Source organism: Coregonus clupeaformis, chromosome 35, assembly GCF_020615455.1.
Source record: "Coregonus clupeaformis isolate EN_2021a chromosome 35, ASM2061545v1, whole genome shotgun sequence".
NCBI lineage: Eukaryota > Metazoa > Chordata > Actinopteri > Salmoniformes > Salmonidae > Coregonus > Coregonus clupeaformis.
Window position 1 is genome coordinate 12,689,808 of NC_059226.1, and position 14,985 is coordinate 12,704,792.

The 14,985-nt window shown below is 45.3% G+C and overlaps 1 protein-coding gene across 12 annotated transcripts in view; it reads right to left on the reverse strand.

Moving 5' to 3' along the window:
* The window catches only part of LOC121550276 (C-Jun-amino-terminal kinase-interacting protein 3-like), a 75,606-nt gene extending 61,347 nt beyond the window's left edge, over nt 1-14,259 (reverse strand). For 11 of the 12 annotated variants that reach the window (XM_045210828.1, XM_041862465.2, XM_045210822.1 and 8 more), the window contains exon 1: nt 13,232-14,259. In XM_045210828.1, the coding sequence (XP_045066763.1) occupies nt 13,232-13,531 (300 nt within the window). In that variant the 5' untranslated portion in view covers nt 13,532-14,259. The remainder of the gene's footprint in view (nt 1-13,231) is intronic. The other variant, XM_045210817.1, reaches the window with a different exon arrangement.
* Nucleotides 14,260-14,985: the final 726 nt, after the last annotated feature.

Below are 14,985 nucleotides of genomic sequence, written 5' to 3' on the forward strand. Positions count from 1 at the left end.
CTTCTAAATCGGAGCCTTGACAATCACTCCCAAAGGAAGCACATGGCACAGGGAGGAGATTCCAGCCAGGGTGTGGGCTGTTGTTGTTTTCTCTCTGGACTTGGGAAGATGTTCCCTCCGTCTCTGTATCTCTCTCCATCTCGGTCTCTTGTTCTTTCAATCTTTGTCTACCTTTCTCTCTCTAACTCCCTCTGTGTTTCTCCTCTCCATCCCCGTTTCATGGCTTGTATTCCTGCTCGTATTCCATCTCTCTCTCGTCCTCGCTCCTCCTCTGTATTGCTCTCTCTCCATTCCCTCTCGCTCTCTCCTCCCCCCTCTCTCTCTAACTCCCTCTCTCGTCCTCTCTCCTCTTTCCCTCTCTCTCCTCTTTCCCTCTCTCTCCATCTCTCTCTCTATCATAAGCACAAAATCAGGTTACAGCGCCAGCCTCCCTTGGTGTACAATTTATTTCCCATAATGCACCCTGCCCCATCCCCCCACAACGCACCACGCCACTGTCGCAGGCAGTGCCTTAAACCAATCCCTGGGTCGCATCTAAAACATTTATGTTTGAAATAGCATCTGTGCACTCGTATGTTCGCTGCTGCATTCAAAGTTCTAAACCACCACAGCAAATATAGAGTGTGCTATGGTCTCGTTGAAAATGGAGCTCTTGGACTCTGTTCTGAAGGTTATAACTGTGACCCCAACTCTTACCTTTATAACATTGTGCTGGTAATGTCATGTGATTATTACTGTTACTTTAGTGTATAATACACTATTCTGCAGGTCATCATGAAGTCTCTAATTCATATAATACCATTATAAAAGAGTACCTGAGTTACTCCAAAGGACTTTCACAATATCTTTACAGGTTGTCATTATCATTATTCATGTTGGTTGTAGCAAGCACTATTTCATCAAAATACTTCATTAATTCTTCCACATGCTATTTTTGTGTCACTTGCTTCAAAAAGCATATAAACAAATCCTCTTTACACTCTCATGATAATCTAAATGTATGCATTTAATCATGTTCTCTTCCCTCAAATGTAGCAAACAATGAGACAGAGATAACCACTGTGTCCCAAATGGCACCATATTCCCTATTTAGCCCCATGGGCCCTAGTATAGGGTACTATGCCGGGAATAGGGTACTATTTGGGACACAGTCAATGTGACGTGGTATATGACTACACACATCTGTGACTAAGCATTATGTGGCATTGGACCTTTATTTTTGGTAAAACCTTGAAAAGCTGTCTGCTTATACTATACTAGAAATGTCTAGGATAACACTAGCAACGGTCATCAAAATTGTTAAAAGGTTTTAAAAACAATTCTAATAAATTCAAACAGTTGGACAATGGATGAAGATACTCCAAACTCTTTGAATTTATAGCACATAAAACATTTTACTGGAATGGACAAATAATGAATAGAGTTCAGGGATTTTGGTGGGAATTCAGGTATTCAATTTATTGTCAAATGTCACTTTTTTTCTTAGAATGCACTCATATATAAATGTTCTAATGGTATCAGGTATTTATTTTATTTTCTGTTCAAATAAAGACAATTATATGTGCCTAATTTGCATAAATACACTGGGTGTATTTACACATATGTGACATTAACATAAAGGGGTGGAACAGGGCTGCAACCACCAAAACCTTGCTCTATCTAGGCCTACCTGCATTCACCTGCGCTGTTTAGACTGCCTCATTAATGACTGTTGTTGTCACGTTCTGTTGCATAATTCAACAAGTGTGTCAATAGCAGGATACCCTCGGATTATAAATCAACACGCTTGGCTCTAGATTACACCTATCTAAAAATACATATAAATTGTTTGCGAGATCAGACATAATATCACTATAATCCAAGTGTTCATTTTCGGAAGTTGCTATCATTTGACCGCATCTAATTTGTAAACAATTCAACTGTATTGGTGTTGAGTAAAGCTTAACCATGTATTAGATCGTAGGTAGGTAGTTAGCTGTAGTTAGGTATTGTATTTATTATAGGTTAGTATTGTTGTTATTGTAGGTTTCCGTAGGTAATTGTAGGTTAGTATCGAAGCACGAGGCTAGCTAGCTAGCGGGTAGCTACTGGTAATGATTAGCAACGCTGGAGAGCTGTTTCCAATGTTAATGTAGTCCTAGCCAACGTTTAATTTTTTGCTTAACCATGTATTAGATCGTAGGTAGGTAGTTAGCTGTAGTTAGGTATTGTATTTATTATAGGTTAGTATTGTTGTTATTGTAGGTTTCCGTAGGTAATTGTAGGTTAGTATCGAAGCACGAGGCTAGCTAGCTAGCGGGTAGCTACTGGTAACGATTAGCAACGCTGGAGAGCTGGTTCCAATGTTAATGTAGTCCTAGCCAACGTTTAATTTTTTCCTTAACCATGTATTAGATCGTAGGTAGGTAGTTAGCTGTAGTTAGGTATTGTATTTATTATAGGTTAGTATTGTTGTTATTGTAGGTTTCCGTAGGTAATTGTAGGTTAGTATCGAAGCACGAGGCTAGCTAGCTAGCGGGTAGCTACTGGTAACGATTAGCAACGCTGGAGAGCTGTTTCCAATGTTAATGTAGTCCTAGCCAACGTTTAATTTTTTCCCTTAACCATGTATTAGATCGTAGGTAGGTAGTTAGCTGTAGTTAGGCATTGTATTTATTATAGGTTAGTATTGTTGTTATTGTAGGTTTCCGTAGGTAATTGTAGGTTAGTATCGAAGCACGAGGCTAGCTAGCTAGCGGGTAGCTACTGGTAACGATTAGCAACGCTGGAGAGCTGTTTCCAATGTTAATGTAGTCCTAGCCAACGTTTAATTTTTTCCTTAACCATGTATTAGATCGTAGGTAGGTAGTTAGCTGTAGTTAGGTATTGTATTTATTATAGGTTAGTATTGTTGTTATTGTAGGTTTCCGTAGGTAATTGTAGGTTAGTATCGAAGCACGAGGCTAGCTAGCTAGCGGGTAGCTACTGGTAACGATTAGCAACGCTGGAGAGCTGTTTCCAATGTTAATGTAGTCCTAGCCAACGTTTAATTTTTTTGCTGCGTTATGCGTTATGAAAGGAACTAGACACGGACTTGAATTATCTGTTTAGTGTGCTAACACACTCTTGGCAGTTTGTTGTAACCAAGTATTGATGCTAAATTGTGTGTTAATGGATGCTAGCTTGCAAGTTAGCTACGGCGTCATAGCTAGGCTTCGTGGGTTGTTGTGGGTAGTTACTGTGTCTTGGCAGTGTCCTCGGCCGTGCGGCTGTAGCACGAAGCTAGCTAGCTAGCCGTTCTTCAAACAAAGTCAACACAGTGGCCATTGCTAGCTCCCCAACACGACCAGCTAGCTGTACTGTAGTAGCTAACTACAATATACTTGTCCTAGCTAGCCAACGTCTAATCATTGCTGCGTCATGAAAGGAACTTGACACAGACACGAATGATCTGTTTAGTGTGTTATCACATTATTGGTGGTTTGTTGTGACCAAGTGTTGGTGCTAAACGGTGTGTTATTGTTATTGGATGCTAGCTTGCTAGTTGGCTATGGTGTCATAGTTGGCTAGCTGAATAAAGTGGGTTGAGTCTATTCCTTAAACATTGAACCGCTGTGGTTCACAACAATTCCTGATTTCTAAAGGCGGAAGTTGGGAGAGTTTTTGTTCGGGTGGTTCAGTGAAACAATTTTAGTTTCTGAGGTAGAAGTTTTTGGTGAGGGAGGCCCTGCTCTCTCCGCTCCCAGATGCTTAGCCCATTTCATTCCGATCTCCTCTGCATTTTTGTAGCCATTTGCTACAGCCTGTCAACTATGCCTCTGCCTATCCCTGTTCTCTCCTCTCTGCACAGGCTACACAAACGCACCACACCGCGTGGCTGCTGCCTCTCTAACCTGGTGGTCCCTGCACGCACCACCCACGTGGAGTTCCAGGTCGCAGGCAGCCTCTGGAACTGCCGTTCTGCTGCCAACAAAGCTGACTTCATCCCAGCCTATGCCAACCTCCAGTCCCTCGACTTCCTGGCGCTGACGGAAACATGGATCACCACTGAAAACACTGCTACTCCTACTGCTCTCTCCTCGTCTGACCATGTGTTCTCGCATACCCCGAGAGCATCTGGTCAGAGGGGGTGGTGGTACAGGGAATCCTCATCTCTCCCAAGTGGACATTCTCAATTTTTCCCCTAACCCATCTGTCTATCTCCTCATTTGAATTCCATGCTGTCACAGTCACTAGCCCATTTAAGCTTAATATCCTTGTCATCTATCGCCCTCCAGGTTCCCTTGGAGAGTTCATCAATGAGCTTGACGCCTTGATAAGTTCCTTCCCTGAGGATGGCTCACCCCTCACAGTTTTGGGGGATTTCAACCTCCCTATGTCCACATTTGACTCATTTCTCTCTGCCTCCTTCTTTCCACTTCTCTCCTCTTTTGACCTCACCCTCTCACCGTCCCCCCTACTCACAAGGCAGGCAATACGCTTGACCTCATCTTCACTAGATGCTGCTCCTCTACTAATCTCACTGCAACTCCCCTCCATGTCTCCGACCACTACTTTGTTTCCTTTTCTCTCTACTCTCCTCCCACACTACTCACTCTGCCCCTACACAGATGGTAATGCGCCGCCGCAACCTTCGCTCTCTCTCTCCCACTACTCTCTCCTCTTCCATCCTATCATCTCTTCCCTCTGCTCAATCCTTCTCCCTCCAATCTCCTGATTCTGCCTCCTCAACCCTCCTCTCCTCCCTTTCTGCATCCTTTGACTCTCTGTGTCCCCTATCCTCCCGGCCGGCTCGGTCCTCCCCTCCAGCTCCGTGGCTTGATGACTCATTGCGAGCTCACAGAACAGAGCTCCGGGCAGCGGAGCGGAAATGGAAGAAAACTAAACTCCCTGCCGACCTGGCATCTTTTCCTCCCTCCTCTCTACATTTTCTTCATCTGTTTCTGCTGCTAAGGCCACCTTCTACCACTCTAAATTCCAAGCATCTGCCTCTAACCCTAGGAAGCTCTTTGCCACATTTTCCTCCCTCCTGAATCCTCCCCCCTCCCTCCTCTCTCTCTCTGTGGATGACTTCGTCAACCACTTTGAAAAGAAGGTTGACGACATCCGATCCTCGTTTGTTAAGTCTAATGACACTGCTGGTCCTGCTCACACTGCCCTACCCTATGCTTTGACTTCTTTCTCCCCTCTCTCTCCAGATAAAATCCTGCGACTTGTGACTGCAGGCCGCCCAACAACCTGCCCGCTTGACCCCATCCCCTCCTCCCTTCTCCAGACCATCTCCGGTGACCTTCTCCCCCTACCTCACCTCGCTGATCAACTCATCCTTGACCGCTGGCCATGTCCCTTCCGTCTTCAAGAGAGCGAGAGTTGCTCCCCTTCTCAAAAAACCAACACTCGACCCCACTGATGTCAACAACTACAGACCAGTATCCCTTCTTTCTTTTCTTTCCAAAACTATTGAGCGTGCCGTCTTTAGCCAACTCTCTTGCTATCTCTCTCAGAATGACCTTCTTGATCCAAACCAATCAGGTTTCAGGACTGGTCATTCAACTGAGACTGCTCTTCTCTGTGTCACGGAGACTCTCCGCACTGCTAAAGCTAACTCTCTCTCCTCTGCTCTTGTCCTTCTAGACCTGTCTGCTGCCTTTGATACTGTGAACCATCAGATCCTCCTCTCCACCCTCTCCGAGCTGGGCATCTCCGGCGCGGCTCACTCCCTGGATTGCGTCCTACCTGACCGGTCGCTCCTACCAAGTGGCGTGGCGGGAAGCTGTCTCCGCACCACGTGCTCTCACCACTGGTGTCCCCCAGGGCTCGGTTCTAGGCCCTCTCCTTTTCTCCCTATACACCAAGTCACTTGGCTCTGTCATATCCTCACATGGCCTTTCCTATCATTGCTACGCTGACGATACACAACTAATCTTCTCCTTTCCCCCCTTCTGATAACCAGGTGGCGAATCGCATCTCTGCATGTCTGGCAGACATATCAGTATGGATGACGGATCACCACCTCAAGCTGAACCCTGGCAAGACGGAGCTGCTCTTCCTCCCGGGGAAGGACTGCCCGTTCCATGATCTCGCCATCACGGTTGACAACTCCGCTGTGTCCTCCTCCCAGAGTGCGAAGAGCCTAGGCGTGACCCTGGACAACACCCTGTCGTTCTCCGCCAACATCAAGGCGGTGACCCGCTCCTGCAGGTTCATGCTCTACAACATTCGGAGAGTGCGACCCTGCCTTACACAGGAAGCGGCGCAGGTCCTGGTCCAGGCACTTGTCATCTCCCGTCTGGACTACTGCAACTCGCTGTTGGCTGGCCTCCTGCCTGTGCCATTAAACCCCTACAACTCATCCAGAATGCCGCAGCCCGTCTGGTGTTCAACCTTCCCAAGTTCTCTCACGTCACCCCCCTCCTCCGCACACTCCACTGGCTTCCAGTTGAAGCTCGCATCCGCTACAAGACCATGGTGCTTGCCTATGGAGCAGTGAGGGGAACGGCACCTCTGTACCTTCAGGCTCTGATCAGTCCCTACACCCAAACGAGGGCATTGCGTTCATCCACCTCTGGCCTGCTGGCTCCCCTTCCTCTGCGGAAGCATAGCTCCCGCTCAGCCCAGTCAAAACTGTTCGCTGCTCTGGCACCCCAATGGTGGAACAAGCTCCCTCACGACGCCAGGACAGCGGAGTCACTCACCACCTTCCGGAGACATTTGAAACCCCTACCTCTTTAAGGAATACCTGGGATAGGATAAAGTATTCCTTCTAACCCCCCCAAATTGTAAAGTGGTTATCCCACTGGCTATAGGGTGAACGCACCAATTTGTGAGTCGCTCTGGCTAAGAGCGTCTGCTAAATGACGTTAATGTGCCCTTGAGCAAGGCACTTAACCCTAATTGCTCCTGTAAGTCGCTCTGGATAAGAGCGTCTGCTAAATGACTAAAATGTAAATGTAAATGTAATGTATTAAATGATTACTTTTATCAATTCCACCAAAAATTAACACCCATCAAAATCAAGTTATCTTTCTTCTCTTTCTTGTGATGTAAGTGTTAAATCCCAGATGACGCTTTAGCATTCTTACAGATGCAACGGAAAGCCAATGTATCAATTGAGCCCATTTCAACCGGGTTGTGTTTGACAAGTCATTACAAACATTTCCGCTGGGAAAAAACGACAGGCACAAGCAGGAGTAGGAGAGTCGCAGGAGTAAAATGAAAGCAATCAATCCAGTGATATTTAAGTTACAAGTGGATTTTGCATCCCTCAAACACAGAAAATAGATGGCTGAAAAAGACAGATCCTCAGGTGGGTGGGGCATGCGTGTTGCTAATAACACTAGTAGAAACACTGTCACTTACATTATAACAGATGTCGTAAGAAGTCATAACAGCTGACATCTGTTTATGACAACTGACAGGGCACTGCCATGACACCAAGTATAATGCATGTGTTGTAACTGTGTGAAGGTAGTTGTGATTGTCATCAGCTGTCATGCTTGTTAATGTCATCTTTTAGAATTCAACACAATTGGTAACTGCTACCTGGTACCAAATAGTGCCTAGTGGTCCTTGTTTTAGTGAATCTCATAGAAACATAGTAGCCTAACTCATCGGTTATTATAGTGTCCTTACAATTTTAACAATTTCTCTGTAAAAACTAACTGAACCTAGGAATGTACAGTACCGGTCAAAAGTTTGGACAAACCTACTCATTCAAGGTTTTTTCTTTATTTTTACTATTTTCTACATTGTAGAATAATAGTGAAGATATCAAAACTATGAAATAACACATATGGAATCATGTAGTAACCAAAAAAGTGTTAAACAAATCAAAATATATTTTATATTTGAGAATCTTCAAATAGCCACCCTTTGCCTTGATGACAGCTTTGCACACTCTTGGCATTCTCTCAACCAGCTTCACCTGGAATGCTTTTCCAACATTCTTGAAGGAGATCCCACATATGCTGAGCACTTGTTGGCTGCTTTTCCTTCACTCTGCCGTCCGACTCATCCCAAACCATCTAAATTGGGTTGAGGTCGGGGGATTTTGGAGGCCAGGTCATCTGATGCAGCATTCCATCACTCTCCTTCTTGGTAAAATAGCCCTTACACAGCCTGGAGGTGTGTTGGGTCATTGTCCTGTTGAAAAACAAATGATAGTCCCACTAAGCACAAACCAGATGGGCTGGCGTATCGCTGCAGAACGCTGTGGTAGCCATGCTGGTTAAGTGTGCCTTGAATTCTAAATAAATCACAGACAGTGTCACCAACAAAGCACCCCCACACCATAACGCCTCCTCCTCCATGCTTTACGGTGGGAACTACACATGCGGATATCATCCGTTCATCCACACCGCTTCATACAAAGACACGGCGGGTGGAATCAAAAATCTCCAATTTGGACTCCAGACCAAAGGACACATTTCCACAGGTCTAATGTCCATTGCTCGTGTTTCTTGGCCCAAGCAGGTCTCTTCTTCTTATTGGTGTCCTTTAGTAGTGGTTTCTTTGCAGCCATTTGACCATGAAAGCCTGACTCACACAGTCCCTTCTGAACAGTCAATGTTGAGATGTGTTTGTGAATTGAACTCTGTGAAGCATTTATTTGGGCTGCAATTTCTGAGGCTGGTAACTCCAATGAACTTATCCTCTGCAGCAGAGGTAACTCTGGGTCTTCCATTCCTGTGGTGGTCCTTATGAGAGCCAGTTTCATCACAGCGCTTAAAGGTTTTTTTGTGACTGCACTTGAAGAAACTTTCAAAGTTTTTGAAATGTTCCGTATTGACTGACCTTCATGTCTTAAAGTAATGATGGACTGTCGTTTCTCTTTGCTTATTTGAGCTGTTGTTGCCATAATATGGACTTGGTCTTTTACCAAATAGGGCTATCTTCTGTATATACCCCCACACACACACACACACACACCTTGTCACAACACAACTGATTGGCTCAAATGCATTAAGAAGGAAAGAAATTCCACAAATTAACTTTTAAATAAAATTGTATTTGTCACATGCGCCGAATACAACAGGTTCACCTTACCGTGAAATGCTTACTTACAAGCCCTTAACCAACAATGCAGTTTTAAGAAAATAGAGTTAAGAAAATATTTAATAAATAAACAAAAGTATTTTTTTTTAACAAAGTATAACGAGGCTATATACAGGGGGTACCGGTACCGAGTCAATGTACGGTGGTTCAGGTTAGTCGAGGTAATTTGTACATGTAGGTAGGGGTAAAGTGACTATGCATAGATAATAAACAGCGAGTAGCAGCAGTGTAAAAACAATGGGGGGGTCAATGCAAATAATTGTTCAGCAGTCTTATGGCTTGGGGGTAGAAGCTGTTAAGGAGCCTTTCGGACCTAGACTTGGTGCTCCGGTACCGATTGCCGTGCGGTAGCAGAGAGAACAGTCTATGACTTGGGTGATTGGAATCTTTGACAATTTTTTGGGCCTTCCTCTGACATCGCCTGGTATATAGGTCCTGGATGGCTGGAACTTTGCCCCAGTGATGTACTGGCCTGTACGCACTACCCTCTGTAGTGCCTTACGGTCGGATGCCGAGCAGTTGCCATACCAGGCGGTGATGCAACCGGTCAGGATGCTCTTGATGGTGCAGCTGTAGAACCTTTTGAGGATATGGGGACCCATGCCAAATCTTTTCAGTCTCATGAGGGGGAAAAGGCGTTGTCGTGCCGTCTTCACGACTGTCTTGGTGTGTTTGGACCATGATAGTTTGTTGGTGGTGTGGACACCAAGGAACTTGAAACTCTCGACCCGCTCCACTACAGCCCTGTCGATGTGAATGGGGGCATGTTCGGCCCTCCTTTTCCTGTAGTCCACAATCAGCTCCTTTGTCTTGCTCATGTTAAGGGAGAGGTTGTTGTCCTGTCACCACACTGCCAGGTCTCTGACCTCCTCCCTATAGGCTGTCTCATCGTTGTCGGTGATCAGGCCTATCACTGTTGTGTCGTCAGCAAACTTAATGATGGTGTTGGAGTCTTGCTTGGCCACGCAGTTGTGGGTGAACAGGGAGTACAGGAGGGGACTAAGCACGCACCCCTGAGGGGCCCCGTGTTGAGGATCAGCGTGGCAGACGTGTTGTTGCCTACCCTTACCACCTGGGGGCGGCCCATCAGGAAGTCCAGGATCCAGTTGCAGAGGGAGGTGTTTAGTCCCAGGGTCCTTAGCTTAGTGATGAGCTTTGTGGGCACTATGGTGTTGAACGCTGAGCTGTAGTCAATGAACAGCATTCTCACATACAGTGGGGAAAAAAAGTATTTAGTCAGCCACCAATTGTGCAAGTTCTCCCACTTAAAAAGATGAGAGAGGCCTGTAATTTTCATCATAGGTACACGTCAACTATGACAGACAAAATGAGAAAAAAAATTCCAGAAAATCACATTGTAGGATTTTAAATGAATTTATTGGCATATGATGGTGGAAAATAAGTATTTGGTCAATAACAAAAGTTTCTCAATACTTTGTTATATACCCTTTGTTGGCAATGACACAGGTCAAACGTTTTCTGTAAGTCTTCACAAGGTTTTCACACACTGTTGCTGGTATTTTGGCCCATTCCTCCATGCAGATCTCCTCTAGAGCAGTGATGTTTTGGGGCTGTCGCTGGGCAACACAGACTTTCAACTCCCTCCAAAGATTTTCTATGGGGTTGAGATCTGGAGACTGGCTAGGCCACTCCAGGACCTTGAAATGCTTCTTACGAAGCCACTCCTTCGTTGCCCGGGCGGTGTGTTTGGGATCATTGTCATGCTGAAAGACCCAGCCACGTTTCATCTTCAATGCCCTTGCTGATGGAAGGAGGGTTTCACTCAAAATCTCACGATACATGGCCCCATTCATTCTTTCCTTTACACGGATCAGTCGTCCTGGTCCCTTTGCAGAAAAACAGCCCCAAAGCATGATGTTTCCAACCCCATGCTTCACAGTAGGTATGGTGTTCTTTGGATGCAACTCAGCATTCTTTGTCCTCCAAACATGACGAGTTGAGTTTTTACCAAAAAGTTATATTTTGGTTTCATCTGACCATATGACATTCTCCCAATCCTCTTCTGGATCATCCAAATGCACTTCAGACGGGCCTGGACATGTACTGGCTTAAGCAGGGGGACACGTCTCGCACTGCAGGATTTGAGTCCCTGGCGGCGTAGTGTGTTACTGATGGTTGGCTTTGTTACTTTGGTCCCAGCTCTCAGCAGGTCATTCACTAGGTCCCCCGTGTGGTTCTGGGATTTTTGCTCACCGTTCTTGTGATCATTTTGACCCCACGGGGTGAGATCTTGCGTGGAGCCCCAGATCGAGGGAGATTATCAGTGGTCTTGTATGTCTTCCATTTCCTAATAATTGCTTTCACAGTTGATTTCTTCAAACCAAGCTGCTTACCTATTGCAGATTCAGTCTTCCCAGCCTGGTGCAGGTCTACAATTTTGTTTTTGGTGTCCTTTGACAGCTCTTTGGTCTTGGCCATTGTGAAGTTTGGAGTGTGACCGTTTGAGGTTGTGGACAGGTGTCTTTTATACTGATAACAAGTTCAAACAGGTGCCATTAATACAGGTAACGAGTGGAGGACAGAGGAGCCTCTTAAAGAAGAAGTTACAGGTCTGTGAGAGCCAGAAATCTTGCTTGTTTGTAGGTGACCAAATACTTATTTTCCACCATAATTTGCAAATAAATTCATTAAAAATCCTACAATGGGATTTTCTGGATTTTTTTTTCTCAATTTGTCTGTCATAGTTGACGTGTACCTATGATGAAAATTACAGGCCTCTCTCATCTTTTTAAGTGGGAGAACTTGCACAATTGGTGGCTGACTAAATACTTTTTTTCCCCACTGTAGGTGTTCCTTTTGTCCAGGTGGGAAAGGGCAGTGTGGAGTGCGATTGAGATTGCGGATCTGTTATGGCGGTATGCGAATTGGAGTGGGTCTAGGGTTTCCGGGATTATGGTGTTGATGTGAGCCATGACCAGCCTTTCAAAGCACTTCATGGCTACCGACGTGAGTGCTACGGGGCGGTAGTCTTTTATGCAGGTTACCTTCGCTTTCTTGGGCACAGGGACTATGGTGGTCTGCTTGAAACATGTAGGTATTACAGACTCGGTCAGGGAGAGGTTGAAAATGTCAGTGAAGACACTTGCCAGTTGGTCCGCGCATGCTCCGAGTACACGCCCTGGTAATCCGTCTGGCCCCACGGCCTTGTGAATATTGACCTGTTTAAAGGTCTTGCCCACATCGGTTACGGAGAGCGTGATCACACAGTTGTCTGGAACAGCTGGTGCTCTCCTGCATGCTTCAGTGTTGCTTGCCTCGAAGCGAGCATAAAAAGCATTTAGCCCGTCTGGTAGGCTCACGTCACTGGGCAGCTCGTGGCTGGGTTTCCGTTTGTAGTCCGTAATAGTTTGCAAGCCCTGCCATCCATCCCGTTTCACTTCCTGTCAATTCCATAATTGAGCTAGACAGGGACAACTTGTAATTGTGAAAAGGCCGGTTTCATTGTAGGCATATTTTTGTCCATAAAAGTCTGTGTCAAATACAATTCTTGTATTGAATAAAATGTAATGAAATACAGTACATTCACATCAGCATCACAACACACCAGCCTTGGCAGAATCCTTCAGAAAACACACAAGAACACTGAACTGATCACCAACCTGGCCCAGGCACAATCCAGGCAGGCACTACACTATACCCAGGCCCATATCCTCATTGAACCACCACTGATGATGCTACATAGGCCTATTGGCCTTTCCACTGTCTCTGATCTGCTGTGTTGATATGGATGGTACATCAGGCCAGATATGAGTACTCACTGCATGCAATCGGAGGTGACATAGACTGCAACTCAATATTAGGAAGGTGTTCCTAATGTTTGGTATACTCTGTGTTTTTTACATTAGGCCCTATGAGCTCTGGTCAAAAGTAGTGCACTATATAGGGAATAGGGTGCCATTTGAGACGTATCCCTTGTTATATAGGCCTGGGCAATTAGGCCTAGAAATAAATGGCCTACAGAAGGAATGTGAATGGGATGTGGGTATAGCTTATAATGGTTCGTTTTAGGGTTTCATTTTGGTAAAATGGGCATACAGTGGCAATGAAAACTGAACTGCTATTGAAGGTGAATATGTATGTGCAGTGATTTTTTTTGTCATAAATATGGCTAGTGATGGAGACACTGGTAGAGTATTTATAAACAAAACAGCCATGGATGGAGTAAGTGTACCCTCACCTCCTCTGCCTGCTTGCGCAGCGCTTTCTCGCGCTCGTACTGGGTGATGAGCTGTTCGTTGTCCTCCTTCAGCAGCTCGAGCTCCACCTCGTGCTCCTGATTCTCCGTTAAAACCGAATCCAGATTCTCCAGAACGTTCACCACCAGCGGCATGAGCTCCTTGACCACCTCCTCGTCGTAGCTGCGGATGAGGCGCTCAAACTCCCGGTAGATGCTGTTGGCCAGGCCCGACACCCGCTCCGACATAACAGACACAGAGCCATAGTCGTCCTGATAGACAACCTCGTCGATTTCCATCATCTTGGCAAAATGAGGCCTGGGTCCGATTCCAGATGTGAGATGATGTTGCTTAGATAGGCCTACAGTTATAAGACACACTTATCAAGACGAAAGAGAAAATACTAGGCATTGAAATTATAATCAGTTCTGATTCATCATCAATAAAAATCTCCTGTGTCATTCCATATCCCAAACGATTTCAAAGATTGTTATCATTTGGGTGGTATCCATGTTTGGCAGTTAGGATTTATAACCTTGAACTACTAAACTGTATTGAGAAATGTTTACTCACAATAAAAAAATATATAGTCTATTTACAAGGGGATAGAGAGACTGCCCTCCCCGAGCCGACCACCACTGCTGCACCGCAGCCTCGAGGACAGAACGACGCACCCAGTTAAAACCTTCCTCGCGACAGCAGCATCCAGTTCCGGTAGCAGTCAGTTCGGTCCTTACCGACCAGTGTATCGGCCGTAGTTGAATACATAACGAATGAGAAATATGTCCTCAACAATACACCTGCCGCTCAGCAGCCGGAGCCATGGACCCCAGCCATTACTGGGAGGATTCGAAATCCGTTGGGAAATAAAATATAAATATATAAATAGGTAGAATAAAGAGAATAACGGCGTTCCCTTTTGCCGCCAACACCCAAGCCGCCCCTTAAATCATATTTTATCCGTTTTTTGCTACGGATGTTGTTATCCGCGAAGGACGACGCTGTTTCGGTGTGGGTAGAGCTGTAGGCTCTGAACTAGTATTCTGACAGCAGCACAAACGATGACGTCACTTTCGTATGGTAATGCTGAGACCTTCTAAATAAAAGCCCACATTTCAAAACATTGCAATGTGGATTCCTCATTCAAATTATATTCAATTTTAATCAATGGAGACATTTATTGTGCCAAAAGAAAATGCAATAAGTAATTTATACAAAACAATTAAGACCAATAATGAAAAAATACAATGTTGACACTGGGATGTTGAGAATATTGGACTGTAGAGATAACCTTTCTATCTGTCTCAGCTAATATGTGTCGACAATACTCTGCAGGGTCTACTAACCAAATATGGTTAGTTTTGGAGGGGGACTGTGTCGCATGGCCTGCTGCTGGCTTTTCACTCCGCCCCCTCTAAAGCGCCCAATGCAATCAATGTAATAGATTGTACATGGGATACATATTGGCTTGTAGAGAGAGAACCTTTCTACCCGTCTCAGCTAAAGTGAGATGGGAGATTCTCAGTAGGGTCTCTATTAATAATAATAATAATAATAATATGCCATTTAGCAGACGCTTTTATCCAAAGCGACTTACAGTCATGCGTGCATACATTTTTGTGTATGGGTGGTCCCGGGGATCGAACCCACTACCTTGGCGTAGGTAGTTAACCAAATATGTGTAGTTTTGGAGGTGGACTGTATCGCACGGCCTGCTGCTGGCTTTGGCTATGGAGGGGGTGGAGAACGAAGTGCT